This window comes from Notothenia rossii (genome assembly GCF_949606895.1).
Source record: "Notothenia rossii genome assembly, chromosome: 10".
Lineage (NCBI taxonomy): Eukaryota > Metazoa > Chordata > Actinopteri > Perciformes > Nototheniidae > Notothenia > Notothenia rossii.
In genome coordinates, this window is record NC_136908.1 from 63,854,876 (window position 1) to 63,877,318 (window position 22,443).

Genomic DNA, 22,443 nt, shown 5'->3' on the forward strand with positions numbered 1-22,443 from the left:
TCACTTTCCCTCCTGGACTAGGGGAACCAAAGAGAAGTAACAAAACATAAAATAACCAGGTGAGAGAAAAGGAGAGGAAACTGATCCGTGAAGCCACAAGATGATCTTTCAATTAATCAAAGAAAAAGAGACTCACCAGCCAATTTGTAAACTTGCGACAAAACCAAAACAACTTTGACGTAACAGAAAGCGACCACAGTAAATCATAACAATACTCTGACCCTCTAGTTGAAACCAAAACACTACACTGCTGCACAGATCACCCGCTGCCATCCATGCTGCTCGCAGGAGAAGAGAGAGAGCCACTGCAGCCTTCCTCGGGTCCTTTATGGAGGCCCTGATTGGGGATTGGGAGCACCTGAGGGAGACAATCAGGGGAAGAGCGGGAGAGACACACACACAGACACACACACACGCACACACACACACACACACACACACACACACACACACACACACACACACACACACACACACACACACACACACACACACACAACGGCACGTTTTCGGGGGTTTCAAACACATTCACTTCTAGATATCGAACCGAGTCCAGCAGATGTCAGGATTTCACAACATGTTCGGTGATCTTTTGATGTGTTTTAAAGTCTATAAATCACTTTTAAATACGTTGTTTTTTCTAAATGTACAAACAGATAATAATGTAGAAAGAACACAATTATATGTCAGAACTAATTAATAATACATGTGTTCTTCCTTTTGTCAAAGCACTATATTTGAATTGTATTGCATATTTACATTATCTCGTTGGTTCAGATTTTCATTTGGATTTTTTTGATTTTTATTGTTGTTATTATTATTTGTAAGTCCTTTTTTTAGGTTATCATTTGTTGTAACTTTTACTACCTGTACGTTTAGAGGTAATAAAACTGCTGGATAAATACATTTTGAGCTTTTTTTGTATCTTACAAACTTACTATTCGGCAATAAACACTTAACTAAAGATCCCACTTTCAACATTTCATCATTAAACTAGTGTATTTAATTTAATGTAAACATTAAAAAATATATATTGCTATTGTATAATGTAGTGCAAGGTCGATATTATTATTTATTTTATATATACTTATTTCATTTTAGTAATCCTTAATGTACTATTTCTTGCATCAAAAAAGAAAAGGGATTGGGTAATTGTGAGCTCCTGCACTGCGCATGCGCATCCCCAGCTGGCGGATGTTTGAGGAAGTTGGATCAACTTTCTCTACCTGTCGGATTAGCTTCATATCTACAGCTACAGGTGAGTGTTTTACGACTTTACACCAACTTTAATCTCCTTAAAACTTTATTTAACAACTTGTAAAGCATCTTTACCTTTAAAATATAACATTAACCCGTGTTATTTCCCCCGTGTGTTGCTGATAAAACTCACTTTAATGAATTAGGAGGTGCTAAAATGCTAATTGTTTTTAGCTTCCTGTTACCTGTAGATGAGCTTTCCTGATGTTAGCATGTTAGCTACCTGATGTTTACCTTTCTGTGTGACGTTATAATGTCTTTAAAGTGCATTTAAAGGTCTCTCAGCTCACTTTAGTGGTCTTAACTTTTTAGTTAACTAATTAAATAAGTCACTAATTAGTTATAAATATCATAACGTGAAGCAGCAGTGATGGAGAAGTACTCTACTGTAGTACACATATTATCTTCCTGCTACTCAACTATTAGTAATATATCTTCTTAAATCAGATTAAGAAATCTACTAAAGTATAACCTAGCACCAAGTACCAACACAAGTACATTTACTATTAAAGTTTACATTAAGTTCTGCATTTAATTGTAATTTTGAGGTCCTTTAAGGTAAAGTATTTCCATTTTCTGACACTTTATTAAATATAATAATACCTTTAAAAATAACTGTTACTTTTCCTTTTATATTTGCTTTTTTAATGGCTGTTTTAATATAGAATATCCTTGTTGTTTTAATATACTTTGACTGCACTACACTTACTTGTACAGCTTTATTGTTTTTTATATATTGTCTTTCCCAAAGTGTAGTTTTCTTTTCTGTTTGTGAAGCTAAAGAATTATGTGTTTGTGTTTTTTTTAATCCAACTTTATAGGAAATGAATTCAACATCAGATCTGGAGCAGCTGGCAGAAATAGGTGAGATCAAAACACTCAGAACATTTATTATTTTTTAGTTCCTTAAAGGTGGGGTGGGTAAGTTTGGAGAAACCAGCTCGAGTGCCCCTTCCTCACAGAGCCCCTCCTCCAACACACACGAACGTTCACATGACCAATGAGGGCAGAGATAAGGCTGACAGGCAGGTAGGCCCATACTTGCCAACCTTGAGACCTCAGAAATCGGGAGCATTTCAAAACCCCGGTGGGGGGTGGGGGGATCGCCGGAGCTGTTAGATTAACATTAACATGCTTATTGTAGTTCTAAGTGCAATGCCTTGCGGCCTGTAGCACCGTCCTTGATGGAGCATATGTGTGGGCAGGAAAGGAGTGAGCAGAGAGTGGTTGTTGATTCTTGTTCTGTTTTCTGTGACTATCTGCCTCACCCTCTCAGACTTTCAGTTCTACTAAAGAGACGTGTTACCATGGAAACCAAACAATGGTGTAGCTGTATTAAAGTCTGAGTGGAAACAGTCCTGATTAACTCTGATTTTGTCAGAAATCGGGAGAAATGCGGGAGAAATATGACCCCGGGAGGAAACCGGGAGTCTCCCATGAAAATCGGGAGGGTTGGCAAGTATGGGCAGGCCATCCAGTTACTTTGGCCGGCTCAGATGATTGGTCGTGCTTTTTACAGAACTACGGCTTCATCAGATGACATCTTTATTTATTTATTGTCAAAGCACTTCAGATATTCATGGCTATCGGGACGTTCAGAGCATTCCATGGAATATAACAACAAGTGTATCTCGAGCCGGTTTCTCAAACCTACCTACCCCACCTTTAAGGGAGTAAAATACAGTTGATTAAAATGTAACTTCCATGAGAGACATGTCAACAACAACAAGAGCAAATACACCATGAAGACGCAATAAAGAGCTATTTTACACAACAATGATTAACCCTTTCACTCTAACCTGCAGCTTTGACCTTTGAGCAAAACTTCCTTGTTTGTTGCTTCACTTTTTGGGAAATGACTAACGGCTTTAGAAATTAACTTCCAGCTCAGGATCCAGGTTAGGAAATGATTTCTAAATCACTTCCATTTCTACATCAACATGTGTCCCCTCTTCTCCATGTCTCTTCTACATCAACATGTGTCCCCTCTTCTCCATGTCTCTTCTACATCAACATGTGTCCCCTCTTCTTCATGTCTCTTCTACATCAACATGTGTCCCCTCTTCCTCATGTCTCTTCTACATCAACATGTGTCCCCTCTTCCTCATGTCTCTTCTACATCAACATGTGTCCCCTCTTCTCCATGTCTCTTCTACATCAACATGTGTCCCCTCTTCCTCATGTCTCTTCTACATCAACATGTGTCCCCTCTTCTCCATGTCTCTTCTACATCAACATGTGTCCCCTCTTCTCCATGTCTCTTCTACATCAACATGTGTCCCCTCTTCTTCATGTCTCTTCTACATCAACATGTGTCCCCTCTTCTTCATGTCTCTTCTACATCAACATGTGTCCCCTCTTCCTCATGTCTCTTCTACATCAACATGTGTCCCCTCTTCTCCATGTCTCTTCTACATCAACATGTGTCCCCTCTTCTCCATGTCTCTTCTACATCAACATGTGTCCCCTCTTCTTCATGTCTCTTCTACATCAACATGTGTCCCCTCTTCCTCATGTCTCTTCTACATCAACATGTGTCCCCTCTTCCTCATGTCTCTTCTACATCAACATGTGTCCCCTCTTCCTCATGTCTCTTCTACATCAACATGTGTCCCCTCTTCTCCATGTCTCTTCTACATCAACATGTGTCCCCTCTTCTTCATGTCTCTTCTACATCAACATGTGTCCCCTCTTCCTCATGTCTCTTCTACATCAACATGTGTCCCCTCTTCCTCATGTCTCTTCTACATCAACATGTGTCCCCTCTTCTTCATGTCTCTTCTACATCAACATGTGTCCCCTCTTCCTCATGTCTCTTCTACATCAACATGTGTCCCCTCTTCCTCATGTCTCTTCTACATCAACATGTGTCCCCTCTTCTTCATGTCTCTTCTACATCAACATGTGTCCCCTCTTCTTCGTGTCTCTTCTACATCAACATGTGTCCCCTATTCTTCATGTCTCTTCTACATCAACATGTGTCCCCTCTTCTTCATGTCTCTTCTACATCAACATGTGTCCCCTCTTCTTCATGTCTCTTCTACATCAACATGTGTCCCCTCTTCTTCATGTCTCTTCTACATCAACATGTGTCCCCTCTTCTTCATGTCTCTTCTACATCAACATGTGTCCCCTCTTCTCCATGTCTCTTCTACATCAACATGTGTCCCCTCTTCTTCATGTCTCTTCTACATCAACATGTGTTCCCTCTTCTCCATGTCTCTTCTACATCAACATGTGTCCCCTCTTCCTCATGTCTCTTCTACATCAACATGTGTCCCCTCTTCCTCATGTCTCTTCTACATCAACATGTGTCCCCTCTTCTCCATGTCTCTTCTACATCAACATGTGTCCCCTCTTCCTCATGTCTCTTCTACATCAACATGTGTCCCCTCTTCTTCATGTCTCTTCTACATCAACATGTGTCCCCTCTTCTTCATGTCTCTTCTACATCAACATGTGTCCCCTCTTCCTCATGTCTCTTCTACATCAACATGTGTCCCCTCTTCCTCATGTCTCTTCTACATCAACATGTGTCCCCTCTTCTCCATGTCTCTTCTACATCAACATGTGTCCCCTCTTCCTCATGTCTCTTCTACATCAACATGTGTCCCCTCTTCTTCATGTCTCTTCTACATCAACATGTGTCCCCTCTTCTTCATGTCTCTTCTACATCAACATGTGTCCCCTCTTCTCCATGTCTCTCCTACATCAACATGTGTCCCCTCTTCTTCATGTCTCTTCTACATCAACATGTGTCCCCTCTTCTTCATGTCTCTTCTACATCAACATGTGTCTCCTCTTCTTCATGTCTCTTCTACATCAACATGTGTCCCCTCTTCTTCATGTCTCTTCTACATCAACATGTGTCCCCTCTTCTTCATGTCTCTTCTACATCAACATGTGTCCCCTCTTCTTCATGTCTCTTCTACATCAACATGTGTCCCCTCTTCCTCATGTCTCTTCTACATCAACATGTGTCCCCTCTTCTTCATGTCTCTTCTACATCAACATGTGTCCCCTCTTCTTCATGTCTCTTCTACATCAACATGTGTCCCCTCTTCTCCATGTCTCTCTACATCAACATGTGTCCCCTCTTCTTCATGTCTCTTCTACATCAACATGTGTCTCCTCTTCTTCATGTCTCTTCTACATCAACATGTGTCCCCTCTTCTTCATGTCTCTGCTACATCAACATGTGTCCCCTCTTCTCCATGTCTCTTCTACATCAACATGTGTCCCCTCTTCTTCATGTCTCTTCTACATCAACATGTGTCCCCTCTTCTTCATGTCTCTTCTACATCAACATGTGTCCCCTCTTCTCCATGTCTCTTCTACATCAACATGTGTCCCCTCTTCTTCATGTCTCTTCTACATCAACATGTGTCCCCTCTTCTTCATGTCTCTTCTACATCAACATGTGTCCCCTCTTCTCCATGTCTCTTCTACATCAACATGTGTCCCCTCTTCTTCATGTCTCTTCTACATCAACATGTGTCCCCTCTTCTTCATGTCTCTTCTACATCAACATGTGTCCCCTCTTCTCCATGTCTCTTCTACATCAACATGTGTCCCCTCTTCTTCATGTCTCTTCTACATCAACATGTGTCCCCTCTTCTCCATGTCTCTTCTACATCAACATGTGTCCCCTCTTCTCCATGTCTCTTCTACATCAACATGTGTCCCCTCTTCTTCACGTTGGGACTCCCAGCAGCTTCTACTGAAGCCTTCAGAGTAAATCTCCAGAACACCTCCTCATCTCCACCGCTCCAATGTTTTCTTTTGTGTTGCCATAAGTTAGTCTCTCTGCGTTGGTGCGCTGGGCTAATGCTAACGCTAATAATGCTAATGCTAACAAATACAATGGCGGCTTCACAAAACTTTTCTGAGTTTTACGTGGCGTGGTTTGCAATTCGCCCAGCCAATAGAAATTTGTACTTTCCCTCCTCATTTGCAAAAAAAAGTTCTAGTTCCAGATCTTTTTGGTGTGAACGCAAAATCGGAACTATTCCTGGTAAAAGTACTCCGGTGTGAAAGCGCCTCTAGAGCACCATTGAGTTCTTTGTAACCAAATGTCTCTCAGAGGGGCGTGGGGAGGGGCTCCTTATTTTCATCTAAAGTAACAGACAGAGAATCAGCACTTTGGAAACAGGGCTGAAAAAGAGGGGATTATGGGTAATGCTGCAATGATCTGTTTGGTGTTTCAGCCAATCAGAGACAGGCTCTGGATATATCTGAGACCTGGGATATATTGATGAGAAACAGCATAATAGGAGACCTTTAAAACAGGTATTATCCATCATAAGTCTGTGTGTTAACAGCTGTTCTAATACAATAACAAATATACAAATATAGTCAGTTTGTAATAAAAGTCAGTTCTGTATTTATGTTGAGTTTTGGTGGTTTCACAGTATTTTAGTTTCTCTTCTTTGTCTCTGATCTAAAAGCTCACTTCCTGTCTGTTATCTGTGTTTACATCGAAGACTTCCCTCAGCGCTGCACGAGAAACATCCTCAAACCCAAACTAATTTCATTTATAAAGCCGTTTAAAACCTCCAGACTAAAGTGCTGTTCAGAGAAATAGAAACACACACACACACACACACACACACACACACACACACACACACACACACACACACACACACACACACACACACACACACACACACACACACACACACACACACAGAGGAAAAGTCAGATAAGGAAATAATTCTCTAAACGTCGGGCGGAGCCGAGCGGGAAGCTGAGATCAGAACTCAGATCTAGTGGCTTCTGCTTCATCGTAACACAACACTGATTCAACATGAAAACCTGTCTCCTATCTCTGACACGTCAGAGAAGCTTTGGGAACAGGTTCATTTAGTATAAAAGACATGTTACAACAAGACATGTTACAACAAGTCATGTTACAACTAGTCATGTAACAACAAGACATGTTACAACAAGTCATGTTACAACTAGTCATGTAACAACAAGACATGTTACAACAAGTCATGTTACAACAAGACATGTTACAACAAGTCATGTTACAACATGTCATGTTACAACATGTCATGTTACAACATGTCATGTTACAACATGTCATGTTACAACAAGTCATGTTACAACAAGACATGTTACAACAAGACATGTTACAACAAGTCATGTTACAACATGTCATGTTACAACAAGTCATGTTACAACATGTCATGTTACAACATGTCATGTTACAACATGTCATGTTACAACAAGTCATGTTACAACAAGACATGTTACAACAAGACATGTTACAACAAGTCATGTTACAACATGTCATGTTACAACATGTCATGTTACAACTAGTCATGTTACAACAAGACATGTTACAACAAGACATGTTACAACATGTCATGTTACAACAAGTCATGTTACAACAAGACATGTTACAACAAGACATGTTACAACATGTCATGTTACAACAAGACATGTTACAACAAGTCATGTTACAACATGTCATGTTACAACATGTCATGTTACAACATGTCATGTTACAACAAGTCATGTTACAACAAGACATGTTACAACAAGACATGTTACAACAAGTCATGTTACAACATGTCATGTTACAACATGTCATGTTACAACTAGTCATGTTACAACAAGACATGTTACAACAAGACATGTTACAACAAGTCATGTTACAACTAGTCATGTAACAACAAGACATGTTACAACAAGTCATGTTACAACAAGACATGTAACAACAAGACATGTTACAACAAGTCATGTTACAACAAGACATGTTACAACAAGTCATGTTACAACATGTCATGTTACAACAAGTCATGTTACAACAAGACATGTTACAACAAGTCATGTTACAACTAGTCATGTAACAACAAGACATGTTACAACATGTCATGTTACAACAAGACATGTTACAACAAGTCATGTTACAACTAGTCATGTAACAACAAGTCATGTTACAACATGTCATGTTACAACATGTCATGTTACAACTAGTCATGTTACAACAAGTCATGTTACAACAAGACATGTTACAACAAGTCATGTTACAACAAGACATGTTACAACAAGTCATGTTACAACTAGTCATGTAACAACAAGTCATGTTACAACATGTCATGTTACAACATGTCATGTTACAACTAGTCATGTTACAACAAGACATGTTACAACAAGACATGTTACAACAAGTCATGTTACAACTAGTCATGTAACAACAAGTCATGTTACAACAAGTCATGTTACAACAAGACATGTTACAACAAGACATGTTACAACAAGTCATGTTACAACAAGACATGTTACAACAAGACATGTTACAACAAGTCATGTTACAACATGTCATGTTACAACATGTCATGTTACAACTAGTCATGTTACAACAAGACATGTTACAACAAGACATGTTACAACATGTCATGTTACAACAAGACATGTTACAACAAGTCATGTTACAACATGTCATGTTACAACATGTCATGTTACAACATGTCATGTTACAACAAGTCATGTTACAACAAGACATGTTACAACAAGACATGTTACAACAAGTCATGTTACAACATGTCATGTTACAACATGTCATGTTACAACTAGTCATGTTACAACAAGACATGTTACAACAAGACATGTTACAACAAGTCATGTTACAACTAGTCATGTAACAACAAGACATGTTACAACAAGTCATGTTACAACAAGACATGTAACAACAAGACATGTTACAACAAGTCATGTTACAACAAGACATGTTACAACAAGTCATGTTACAACATGTCATGTTACAACATGTCATGTTACAACTAGTCATGTTACAACAAGTCATGTTACAACAAGACATGTTACAACAAGTCATGTTACAACTAGTCATGTAACAACAAGTCATGTTACAACATGTCATGTTACAACATGTCATGTTACAACTAGTCATGTTACAACAAGTCATGTTACAACAAGACATGTTACAACAAGTCATGTTACAACAAGACATGTTACAACAAGTCATGTTACAACTAGTCATGTAACAACAAGTCATGTTACAACATGTCATGTTACAACATGTCATGTTACAACTAGTCATGTTACAACAAGACATGTTACAACAAGACATGTTACAACAAGTCATGTTACAACTAGTCATGTAACAACAAGACATGTTACAACAAGTCATGTTACAACAAGACATGTAACAACAAGACATGTTACAACATGTCATGTTACAACTAGTCATGTTACAACAAGACATGTTACAACAAGACATGTTACAACAAGTCATGTTACAACTAGTCATGTAACAACAAGACATGTTACAACAAGTCATGTTACAACAAGACATGTTACAACATGTCATGTTACAACATGTCATGTTACAACATGTCATGTTACAACAAGTCATGTTACAACAAGACATGTTACAACAAGACATGTTACAACAAGTCATGTTACAACATGTCATGTTACAACATGTCATGTTACAACATGTCATGTTACAACAAGTCATGTTACAACAAGACATGTTACAACAAGACATGTTACAACAAGTCATGTTACAACATGTCATGTTACAACAAGTCATGTTACAACAAGACATGTTACAACAAGACATGTTACAACAAGTCATGTTACAACATGTCATGTTACAACATGTCATGTTACAACATGTCATGTTACAACAAGTCATGTTACAACAAGACATGTTACAACAAGTCATGTTACAACAAGACATGTTACAACAAGACATGTTACAACAAGTCATGTTACAACATGTCATGTTACAACATGTCATGTTACAACAAGTCATGTAACAACAAGTCATGTTACAACTAGTCATGTAACAACAAGACATGTTACAACAAGTCATGTTACAACTAGTCATGTAACAACAAGACATGTTACAACAAGTCATGTTACAACTAGTCATGTAACAACAAGACATGTTACAACAAGTCATGTTACAACTAGTCATGTAACAACAAGACATGTTACAACAAGTCATGTTACAACAAGACATGTTACAACAAGTCATGTTACAACATGTCATGTTACAACATGTCATGTTACAACATGTCATGTTACAACAAGTCATGTTACAACTAGTCATGTAACAACAAGACATGTTACAACAAGTCATGTTACAACAAGACATGTTACAACATGTCATGTTACAACATGTCATGTTACAACAAGTCATGTTACAACAAGACATGTTACAACAAGACATGTTACAACAAGTCATGTTACAACATGTCATGTTACAACATGTCATGTTACAACAAGTCATGTTACAACAAGACATGTTACAACAAGACATGTTACAACATGTCATGTTACAACATGTCATGTTACAACAAGTCATGTAACAACAAGTCATGTTACAACTAGTCATGTAACAACAAGACATGTTACAACAAGTCATGTTACAACTAGTCATGTAACAACAAGACATGTTACAACAAGTCATGTTACAACTAGTCATGTAACAACAAGACATGTTACAACAAGTCATGTTACAACAAGACATGTTACAACAAGTCATGTTACAACATGTCATGTTACAACATGTCATGTTACAACATGTCATGTTACAACAAGTCATGTTACAACAAGACATGTTACAACAAGACATGTTACAACAAGTCATGTTACAACATGTCATGTTACAACATGTCATGTTACAACAAGTCTTGCTGTACCAGTCCCTCTGCGTGACGAATAGAGGTACTCAGGTTCTATTGAAGAGGTTTTAAATGACTTGCACCATCTCATTGATCTGTTTGTCTTCTGATCTCCTAAATGTTGTTTCCAATGTGTTTCCTCTGGTTCAGAGCTGCAGAAGGAGGAAGAGGAGGATGAAGATCAGAGCTGCGCTCCGTCGACAAACAGCTGCAGTTCGGATCCCTCCCACCCGTATTATGACGTCGCCCGACACGGCATCGTGCAGGTCTGCGGTCAGTGGGAAATAAAAACTTCTTTGAATTTTAATAATTAAATAAAAACAAAAAATCAGCCACATTTTATCGTATGTGTTTATATCAGTTTTGCATATTTATATATTTGTTTTTTCTGTATTTAATTTGATAAGGTTTCTCACATTTCAATGTCAAATAATATTTTATATTCTTTGTCAATTATTTATTTAAAATCATTTTTGTAAACATTTTAATTATTTATGAATCATTATTTGTTTTGCTCTGCATTCAAGGGAATAATTTACTCAATGATATAATGTATGAATTATATTGATTTCTTTATTTTAAATATTTAATAAAAATAAATGTGGTTTTCAATTCTTTTTTTTCAGCGTTTAAAAATAAAAATAAAATGATTTAGAAACATGTAAACAATGTGTTTTCAGACAGGATTTACATAAATTTCATAAAAAATCAACTGTAAATTGAGGAATACGTTTAAAGAGCTCCTGCATCTCTTTTGAATGTGTGTCTCTGTGTCTTGTCTCCAGGTGACGATAAGTTCGGCAGGAAGCTGATCGTGTTCAGCAGCTGCTGTCTGCCTCCGTCTCACCAGCTGAACCACCGCCGCCTGCTGGAGTACGGACACTACTACTGTTAGTGCTGAGGACACACTCTGTGCAGGAGCTAACAGGTGTGTGTGTGTGTGTGTGTGTGTGTGTGTGTGTGTGTGTGTGTGTGTGTGTGTGTGTGTGTGTGTGTGTGTGTGTGTGTGTGTGTGTGTGTGTGTGTGTGTGTGTGTGTGTGTGTGTGTGTGTGTGTGTGTGTGTGTGTGTGTGTGTGTGTGTGTGTGTGTGTGTGTGTGTGTGTGTGTGTGCAGGTATCTGAAGTTCACTCTGGATCAGTACGTGGAGATGGACTACATCCTGGTTTACTTCCACCACGGCCTGAGGAGCGGAAACAAGCCGTCGCTCAAGTGGCTCCGAGAGGCGTACGCAGAGTTCGACAGGAAGTACGTTTGAACTGCTTTTACTGGGGAGGGTTACGTGTCTTTGTCAAGGTACGAATTAATATGATGTAGTATAATAATGAATAGTTCCAGGCAGTAGAGTTTTTATTTAAAACCTTTCACCGTACAAAACATTTTAATGTATTATTTAATATATTACATTTTCATATTTTATTTACTTAAACAAATCTATCTATTTTTTATTAATATAAATATAGATAAATAAATGTTTAGGCTTTTCAACATTTATTTTAAAAACATACATTTTTACATATTTATATAACATTAATGTGGAAAAGTGAATTCATCATTTTCTAAATTATTTTATGTCGTTAGTTCCTTTTTTTTCACTCTACATTATTTTTATTTTATAAATTATTATACTTGTATTTGCACTACTTTATTTTTGGTATATTTATATAATTTAATGTATAATTTGTTTGTGTTTGGAAAGAGAGAGACATGTTTGTTGACCCTGTCTGCATGTTTGTTTGTTTGTTTGTTGTTTGTTGACAGATACAAGAAGAACTTGAAGACTCTGTTCGTCGTTCATCCAACGAACTTCATCCGGATCGTCTGGAACATTTTCAAACCTCTGATCAGGTGAGAACACGCCGTGCTCTGAGTTCACCACACGTCCAGATACTGACCACGCTAACGACTCGACTCCCGATATTAAAGGGGACCTATCAGGCTAAAGTCACTTTGTGATGTCTTCTCTACATCACCATGTGTCCCCGGTGTGTCCTGGTGTGTCCCCGCTGTGCCCCCGGTATGTCCCCGCTGTGCCCCCGGTATGTCCCCGGTGTGTCCCCGGTGTGTCCCCGGTGTGTACCCGCTGTGTGTCCCGGCTGTGCCCCCGGTGTGTCCCTGGTGTGTCCCCGCTGTGTCCCCGGTGTGCCCTCTGTGTCCGCGCTGTGTCCCCGGTGTGTCCCCGCTGTGTCCCCGCTGTGTCCCCGGTGTGTCCCCGCTGTGTCCCCGGTGTGTCGGGGAACTCACGCAGCGTCAGAAAATAAAACCCTCTCTTTTCCTCCGTACCCAAATCTCTAAAAACGGGGGAACAACGGAACTGATCCAGATTTGCGTCCGATATGACGTAATATCTGAAATGTGGACCCAGGGCCCAATCAGAAACGTTGCTATCAGAAACAATGCCCGACTGTTTTGGACGTAATATGGTCGGTGTTTACATTAGCATGGCTAACACTCAGAGCTAACCTGTACTGGAGAGCATGTGTGTGAAGAAGCAGGAAGTAAAAAGGAACTCACCTTGTGGTATAACCGGCAAGAGAGAAAGCCTTTGAGCTCCATACTGTTTCAGAGAGAATCCTTGATAATCCATGATATGGAGTTTCATCACGGCAGCATTTAGTTTAGACAGTAGCTGCCGGGTCCCGCATGAGCTCAGACCCCTCCTCTTTAAAGCTTTATACCCAAATCAGCACTTTAGAAACAGGAAGTGAAATAGAGGGATATGAGGCGTGGCTAGAATGGGTGATCTGTTTGGTATTTTGAGCAAAACACTTCATAGACATGTTTTTATACATCTGAGACCGATTGCCTAAAGATAGCACGATAGGTGATCTTTAATGTGAAGGATTGTATTGGTATCGTATTTCTTCCACTTAGAAAATAAACGGCAACAGGACATTTCACACAGCGGCGTTTCGCAAAGAAGGGTTAAATAAAAACCCGACCACATTAATCTGAGAGATGAGTTATTGTGTTAACAACGTAATGTCCCGATTATTTGAGAAGAAATCCTTTTAGTGGGTTAAGTGCATTCTTAGAATAAGTGAGAAATGGATTAAACTTCAGTTTGACAGCTGAGTACTGGAGGAATAAGAAACGTATTATCACTTATGACATTATTCATTAATATCTCATTATTTTCTGATAAGCTTCTTGGAAAAGGGAAATGAGAATAAAGATTTGTCTTTAAAAAACGGTCTGTCCTTCTGCCATGTTGACCTCTGCAATGTCCCTATTGACCAATCAGAGGCCAGTATTCAACTAAGCCATATTTATTTTATCTTCATGTTTCTTTTTTATTCTTCAGTCACAAGTTTGGTAAGAAGCTGATTTACGTGAACTACCTGACTGAACTGAGAGAACACCTGAACTACGAGCAGCTCATCATCCCTGCTGACGTGCTCAGGTACTTTCATAAAGAATACTTTATTTATTTACTTACTAAGATTTATTCCATCATATCTACTCATTTCATTGGCCATATTTATTTCTATAGATGTTGCCTAATTTTATTTATTTCAATATCATTTGAGTATTTATTTGTTTAATGATGAATTTAAATTAAACGCTTGTGTTTCTCAGACACGATGAGAAGCTGCGATTGGCTCAGAAAGGAGGCCCCGCCCCCTCAGTGAAAACCCCCCCACCCCGACCCCCCCTCCCGACTCAGCAGTTTGGAGTCAGTCTGCAGTAGTGAGTCTGTTTACACAAACAAACAAACAAACAAACAACACAACATGTAAACAGTCAAACAAATAATATTATTATTTGTTTGTGTTTCAGCCTCAGAGAGAAAAACACGGAGGCCATCATTCCTCTGGTGATGTCTCAGACCGTCACTTACCTGAAGGAGAAAGGTGGCTCTTCTCTTATTAAGAAATAATAATAATAGCAATACTAATCCTACTTTATTTTTATATAATTTGTTAAGAATAAAGTTAGAAATGTCTACGGAGAAGTCAAGAAGCCTCGGGAAAGAGAAAGACAAACTATCCAAAAATACCAGAAACAGCTGATTAGTGTAGAAAACAATATGTGTGTGTGTGTGTGTGTGTGTGTGTGTGTGTGTGTGTGTGTGTGTGTGTGTGTGTGTGTGTGTGTGTGTGTGTGTGTGTGTGTGTGTGTGTGTGTGTGTGTGTGTGTGTGTGTGTGTGTGTGTGTGTGTGTGTGTGTGTGTGTGTGTGTGTGTGTGTGTGTGTGTGTGTGTGTGTGTGTCAGGTCTGAACACAGAGGGGATCTTCAGACGTTCGGCCAGAGTTCAAATCATCAAAGACGTTCAGAAGCTTTATAACCTCGGTGGGTGGAGCCTCTTCAAAATCTCTGATGTTCCGTCGTCCAATCAGAAGAGTTTAATAAAGTTTTAATTGTATTATTTTATCCCCTCAGGTAAGCCGGTAGATTTTAACGAGTTTAACGACGTCCACGTTGCCGCGGTGATCCTGAAGACGTTCCTCAGAGAACTTCCAGAACCTCTGCTCACCTTCAACGTCTACACACACACCCAGGACTTCCTCAGTGAGCGCAAACACACACACACACACACACACACACACACACACACACACACACACACACACACACACACACACACACACACACACACACACACACACACACACACACACACACACACACACACACACACACACACACACACACACACACACTCACACACACTGTCTCTTTATGTTATTAATATGATGTCCTCATGTTGATGTTGTTGTTCTCATGTTGTTGTTGTTGTTGTTGATGTTGTCTCAGATGTAGAGAGCAGTCTTCGTGTCTCCAGGTGTCGACAGCTGATGGAAGATCTTCCTGAACAAAACTTCATCGTAGCTAAATACCTGCTGAGCTTCCTGCACACGGTGAGTTCACAGAGCAGGAACCAAACACCTCAGAAATACACGTTCATATTCACCTCGTGCACTTTGTGAAGTCTTCATCATCTCTTCATCATCTCTTCATCATCTCTTCAGGATTGCATCATTTCACTGATGTCTCTATGACTACTATTCTGTATATCCTAACCTTTGCAAGTCTTTCCCTTCCTTGTATTTAAATAAAGGAAAAGTCACAGTAAAGTATGTAAACATTTTCAAAAAAGTCATAAAATATGAAAAAAGGTTCCAAAAAGTACAAAATGAAATACTGTTCAAGAAAAGTCATGTCCTATTTTTTAATTAAATATATCCCCCCCCTCATGTGTATTAAAGGTCTCCTATCATTCAAAAGTTACTTTGTGATGTCTTCTCTACATCACCGAGTGTCCCCGGTGTGTCCCCGGTGTGTCCCGGTGTCCCCCCGGTGTGTCCCGGTGTGTCCCCGGTGTGTCCCGGTGTGTCTCCGGTGTGTCCCGGTGTGTCCCCGGTGTGTCAGGAGACTCTCAAAGTGTCAGGAAATAAACCCCTCTCTCTTCTCCTCCGTACCCACATCTCTAAAAACGGAGCTGATCCAGATTTGCTGCGTCATGACCACATTACTAAAATGTGGGCGGGCTTTACGCCCACGGGCCAATCAGAAACGTTGCTGTCAGAAACAATGAGATGTGTTCTGAAGTAATATGGTCTGTGTTCACATTAGCATGCTAACACTCAGAGCTAACCTGCACTGGAGAGAGTGTGTGTGAAGAAGCAGGAAATCAAAAGGAAGTCACCTTGTGGTAAACCTGAGAGAGAGAGAGAGTTTGATGTGTCTCTCTGTCTCTCTCTCCCAGGTGTCCCAGCAGAGCGTGGAGAACAGGATGAGTCCCTCTAACCTCTCTCCCTCTCTCCCAGGTGTCCCAGCAGAGCGTGGAGAACAGGATGAGTCCCTCTAACTTCTCTCTCTCTCCCAGGTGTCCCAGCAGAGCGTGGAGAACAGGATGAGTCCCTCTAACCTCTCTCTCTCTCTCCCAGGTGTCCCAGCAGAGCGTGGAGAACAGGATGAGTCCCTCTAACCTCTCTCTCTCTCTCTCCCAGGTGTCCCAGCAGAGCGTGGAGAACAGGATGAGTCCCTCTAACCTCTCGTGTGTGTTCGGGGTGAATCTCCTCCGCCCTCCTCACGGCTCCCTCTCTCTCTCCTCTCTGACGCCCATCAACATGTTCACAGAGATCCTGATCCAGCACTTCCCCTCTGTGTTCGGGTCGCGCTGCCCCCCTGCCCAGATCACCCCCTGACGCTGACCACACAGCATCTACCAAGAACAAAACACTGCTTTTTACCGATCGTATAATAAATAACAGATTTTCAAAATAAAAGATCTCAAGATTAGATGGAGGCATGTTTCTTCTTACGATCCTAAATCTAAAATCCACGAAGAACGACTGGCTTTTTTCTACGTTTTTATATATTTTTCACTTATTGTTCGTATACTGTGCACGATGTTTTATCACCACTGAAACACTAACACACTTCTGTCTGTATCATGCTTTGCTTTTTACACTGTTACCTGCAATGTGTTGATTAGTGTGTGTTGTTTTTCTACATTACTTTATGACTAAAGGAATGTAGAAAATGAGTCAAAGCAGTGATGTCAGGACAAATAGTGAAAAGAAGGTCATTTTTAAAGCATTTCATTAAAAAGAATAAAAAAAATAAAAAAAAGTTGTTTGTATTGTTTGTGATTAAAATACGAGAGAAAACGACATATTATGGTACGTCGAAAACGACCAATCATTTTGATCGTTAGTCCTTTTTTCCACTTACTCGACTGAAGGTTTCTAATTTCTCTAATCCCCCTCCTCGACTCCTCGACTCCTCGACTCCTCCGGTAGTGACCCGGAAATGGATTTCAGCGCGCCATGTTGAAGGACATCTCATTTCTCTAAATGCACTTCGAGGACCGAGGAGAGATGAGAGGAGAGAGGAGAGAGGAGAGAGGAGGCTCTCTGGAGGAGCTCTAACCGAGGAGAGAGGAGAGAGGAGAGAGGAGGCTCTCTGGAGGAGCTCTAACCGAGGAGAGAGGAGAGAGGAGAGAGGAGGCTCTCTGGAGGAGCTCTAACCGAGGAGAGAGGAGAGAGGAGAGAGGAGGCTCTCTGGAGGAGCTCTAACCGAGGAGAGAGGAGAGAGGAGAGAGGAGGCTCTCTGGAGGAGCTCTAACCGAGGAGACACTGATGGGTCCTCCACGGTCCTCCTCGGCTCCTTCTTGGATGCATTTCCGGGAACAGAGATGTTTCAAAGAGTCGTGACGCACAGCCGGACTGATCTCAGCCAATCACAGCTCTGCATGCATCCCCTGGATATTATTTTAGAAACTGCTTTCATCACGACACGATGTTTCCAGAGAGAACAGTATAATTGTATATATATTTATATATATATATATATATATATGTGTGTGTGTGTGTGTGTGTGTGTGTGTGTGTGTGGTCATGAACACATCTGTCCATCAGACAGAGGGCTGCTGTGCCTCCTGTCATCATTAATGGACGTCTCTTTAAAATGACCGCTCAGAGGAGAGGAGTTCTCATTTCTCTAACCGCCTGCTGCTTCCCCTCCTCTCTCCTCCACTCCTCTCTCCTTGGCTCCCCTCCTTGACTCCTCTCTCCTCGGCTCCCCTTCTCAACTCCTCGGCTCCCCTTCTCGACTCCTCTCTCCTCGGTTCCCCTCCTCGGCTCCCCTCCTTGACTCCTCCGCTGCATCCCCTGTGGGCGGGACTAGGACAGGAGGATAGGAGTCGAGGAGGGGAATTAGAGAAATGAGAAACCTATGACTTTTTTTTTGACAGGATATTGTGACTGTGGGTTCATCTGGACAAAGTAAGAGTAAAGTATATATTATTATTATTATTATTATTATTATTTTTACACAGTATGTATAAAAAAACCTCACATTCTGAATCATCGTCACTTCATGAAACACAGAAACACAGATGAACCGTCTTTGTTCTTGAATTTTCTTTATTAATGAATCCATTTTTTGTAAGAACTTGGTACAAAAAAGTGAGACTACTCTTTAATCATTTACCAACTTCCATCAATCCACTGTTTAATGCATCATAAAGAAGAACAAACTACATTGGCATATTTAAGACAAACACGTTCCTATACACGCTATCCACTGGACAGTCCCCTTTATTAACCACAAAGAAAACGTCTACACACATTTTAATGTCCCTCTAAACGTGTCGTCTCCTCAAATCAAACGTCGAGAGCTCGAGAAATGCAGAACCGGAAATAATAAAAATCCGATGTTCTGTTTTTTATTTTTTATTATTAGCTCCTTGATAAAAGAATATAAAAATGTTCTAACTTGTTTTTGTTCAAATGTCGTGTCGTGTATTAAAATAGATCTGTCTACGCACAGTTTCTCCCGGAGAAGATTTCTAGGAACGGATGACGAGGTTTTTTTTTCGGGGATGGACGATGTTTTTGTTTTTTTTATTCGGCGCTGATATGGTTTCCATTTTGTTTTTTTCTCGATATGCATCACATGGTACATTCTGGTAAAATCCCTCAGAGAGATTTACACACCGATGATGATTTATTCTTTAATAAAGGCAAGTTAGGTTCAATGTTAATGCAAACGATGCGTGGACAGACACGGAGCCCGGGAGCTTTTACGATCTTTTTTTTAATTGTGTAAAATCCTGGATTGAGGTCGTAAATTTACACCACAAAAAAAAACAGATATTTTCTGAGATTAAAGACGTGTCAACATTCCTCACCAAATTACCAGAAACATTCCACATTTCTTTACGTACATTTGCGATTTTTTACGTCACGTTCGTAGATTTTTACGCTAATTAAAGCTACGTTCAATTAACTCGCAGTAAGGTCATACATGTAGACTTCACAAATGTACAAACAGAAGTATTTTTCTGAGATTTAAGGTGTTCATTCGTGGGAAAAATGTTCACAAAATTACCAGAAAAAGGTTGATTTCATTTGTTATTGTAAACTTCACGATTTTTTTTCACAAATGTGTGATTTTTAACGTGATGTTTGTAATTTTTTACGCTAATTAAAGCTACATTGAATTTGTTTTAAAACTCGGGTTAAAGTAAAAAAAAAAATCCCGAGATTTAAGTTGTTCGTTAATGGGAACAATTGTCCACCTTAACTTCATTCATTTTTACGTAAATCTGCTTTTTTAATTTCATGATTTAAAATGTTGAGAATTATTAAAGGTTATTTATTTATTTATTTCAATTTAATCCCGGAATGTATTCAAGTTATTTCTGTAAAACTTGTGATGTTATTTCACTGATGTTGTTTAATTTAATCTCAGAAAATAATGACATTTTTTCTCCTAAATTTGTGAGTTTTATTCGACAGATTATTCCCCTTAATGCATTTAAATGTACACAATGAAACTGAGGTATATAAATGTGTAATGTTGTCTTAGAAATGTTAGATTTGAGGATAAATCATGATTTTACTGCAGTATTTAAATCACATTGTTCTCTGTATATCTTTAAATGTTTCTCTTAATCATTGGTTTTCACATTAGTGATTTTGGGGACAATTTACTAAAAGCTCCGCAGGCTCTGGGTGTTTCTCAACGTCGAGGACGCTTCCTTGGTAGGACATGTCCCTCCGAGTCAGGTCCTTCAGAGGCTAGGCAAGAATCCTTCCTAGCATTCGGAGAACGAAGAGTGGAACAGGCGAGCAAGTGTGCGTCATATGAGAAGCCCCGCCTTACGTTTCCCGCATCGAAGGACGCCGGCCTCTGTAGAATTCCAAGCATCCTGGACATTGGGATTCGATGACGTAGCATCCTTGAAATAGTGGCTCTGAAGGATCCTTCCTCGACTTTGAGAAACAACCTCTGTGTTCTGATGGAAACGCATCAAATATATATATTTTAAAACAAAACGTGTGCATTGGCTCAGAGTGTTGAGTGACAGCGGGAACAGAAAGCATTGTTTTATTTTAACGTCAAATCATTTTTTTTTCTCAAAATCCACATTTTTTCCACATTTATTTTACATAACATTTAAATTATTTATTTGTGGCTTTGAGTGTTTTTTGTTGTTCATTTATTTTGGTGTTTTTTGTTCCATATTGCTCGTTTTTAAATATATTGTTCTGCCACTGAAGCCACGGACGCACCGATATATATTTAATTATATTTTATATTTTTGTTTGTGCCGTACAGTTTGGATCTTTAAGATCTTTGATACTTCAGAGGTGACCTGGATATGATACTTAACATTTAAATAAATAAAAAAATACAAATAAATAAAAACAAAATAAACTCAAAAAGCTCCTCCTCTCTTTTCACAGATTCCCTCTCTTTTCTTCTGATAAAAGGCATTTCTCTCTCTTTTTTTATTTGTTCATTTTGTGCATCGTCTGTGTGTGAAAAATAATAATAAAAAATGTTGGAAACACGTAAACTTCTGGCCCAGCAGGAAGACTTTCGGACGCAGTTTGACGAGTCGTCCCTTTTTCTGATTCGCTGGTTTCTACGAAAACGATGGAAAATAAAAAGACCTGATTTTATTTAACGGTCGTTTGTTTGCGAGGCAGTGTTCATCGTCAGGCTCGTCCGTAGACACGGAGATCAAGAAAGAAATAATAAGCAGGAAATATGAAACAAAGAGGCAGGGAGAGAGAGAGAGATGATCCCAGTACAAAAACAAAGAAAAGAGTTTTTGGCATATTTTCTATACTGGTTTAAAGGGGAGGAGGACGTGAACAGACACCGACGTCTCCGATGCTTACACGCTTGTTTTCTGCAACACAGGAATTATATGTCCAGAGGCATTTCAAAAAAACAAAGCTTGTGTTTTCTGACGGGTTTTTTTTTTGTCTCTGAATTTCTTTCCTCTAAATCTGATATTTAATACATTTTAACCAACCAATTAACTACAGTTCAATAACCTAAATGGAGATGACATTCGGGGAAAATTTTGAAAGGTTTTTGGGGAAAAACTTAAATGAATTTTGGGTAAAATTTAGATGAAATTTGAGGAAAATTTTTGAAACGTTTGGGGATTTTTTTTTGATACATTTAAGGAAAATGTGATGAATTTTGTCAGACATTTTGTTTCTCCTAAATTGGAGAAATGTACCTCCATTTCTTTTCAACTATTTTTCTTATAATTCCTGTTTTTCGTGTTGCTGTCAGAAAACAAACATTTAAACGCGCGAGACGTTTCGCTTCAGACATGTGACTCGAGTAGAAAACAGAAAAACCTGCGATGATATCAATAATAATACAACATATGTACAGTGATCCCTTGAATACTCACATTTATCGACAGGCATCAGAATGAAAATACTAAAATCTGCACTAGAAACGCTCATTTCTGTAGTTTTTATCTTAAATACTTTTTTCTTTGACTCTATTAATACTGAAAAACGTTATTCTCTGTTTTTGTTTTGAAGGCTCGTATGCGTTCACATACACGATGAAAACATTTTCCTGAATATTTATGGCAGAAACCTCGGAACAAACATCTATATTTAATGTACACTCCGCTAACTAACTACCGTCCGCTATACGCTGAATGTTCTTAAAAAAAGGGAAATATCTTTTTTTATTCGTGGGCTTTTTATTCGCGCGCTCAGACGTCCCGCGGCTACGCTAACTCCTCGTAAT

General features: G+C 39.3%; 2 protein-coding genes across 3 annotated transcripts in view; one reads left to right on the forward strand and one right to left on the reverse strand.

Annotated features, from left to right (window-relative positions):
• Nucleotides 1–397: 397 nt before the first annotated feature.
• Nucleotides 398–17,541, forward strand: LOC307021993 (rho GTPase-activating protein 8-like). 2 transcript variants are annotated; one of them, XM_079654565.1, is made up of 13 exons: nt 398–1,258; nt 2,079–2,121; nt 11,073–11,195; nt 11,708–11,795; nt 12,037–12,168; nt 12,682–12,768; nt 14,225–14,323; nt 14,500–14,610; nt 14,701–14,774; nt 15,136–15,213; nt 15,304–15,432; nt 15,679–15,782; nt 16,631–16,866. In XM_079654565.1, exons 2-13 carry the CDS (start codon nt 2,082–2,084, stop codon nt 16,730–16,732), a joined length of 1,167 nt encoding a protein of 388 aa, XP_079510691.1. In that variant the 5' UTR covers nt 398–1,258; nt 2,079–2,081; the 3' UTR covers nt 16,733–16,866. The 2 variants fall into 2 exon arrangements, with proteins under 2 accessions (XP_079510691.1, XP_079510690.1); XM_079654564.1 differs by lacking the exon at nt 16,631–16,866 and adding an exon at nt 16,875–17,541 and having other exon boundaries at nt 402–1,258.
• Nucleotides 17,542–18,776: 1,235 nt separating this feature from the next.
• Nucleotides 18,777–22,443, reverse strand: part of phf21b (PHD finger protein 21B) — a gene marked incomplete at its 5' end in the record, with an annotated part of 33,514 nt that continues 29,847 nt past the window's right edge. The window contains one exon of the mRNA XM_079655706.1: nt 18,777–22,443. This exon is cut by the window's right edge and continues 1,018 nt beyond it.

Coding starts and splice junctions, on each gene's coding strand:
- LOC307021993 (XM_079654564.1), top strand. CDS start 2,082: ATGAATTCAACATCAGATCTGGAGCAGCTGGCAGAAATAG. Junction 12,169..12,681: donor TACGCAGAGTTCGACAGGAA/GTACGTTTGAAC, acceptor GTTTGTTGACAG/ATACAAGAAGAACTTGAAGA. Junction 15,783..16,874: donor TGCTGAGCTTCCTGCACACG/GTGAGTTCACAG, acceptor TCTCTCTCCCAG/GTGTCCCAGCAGAGCGTGGA.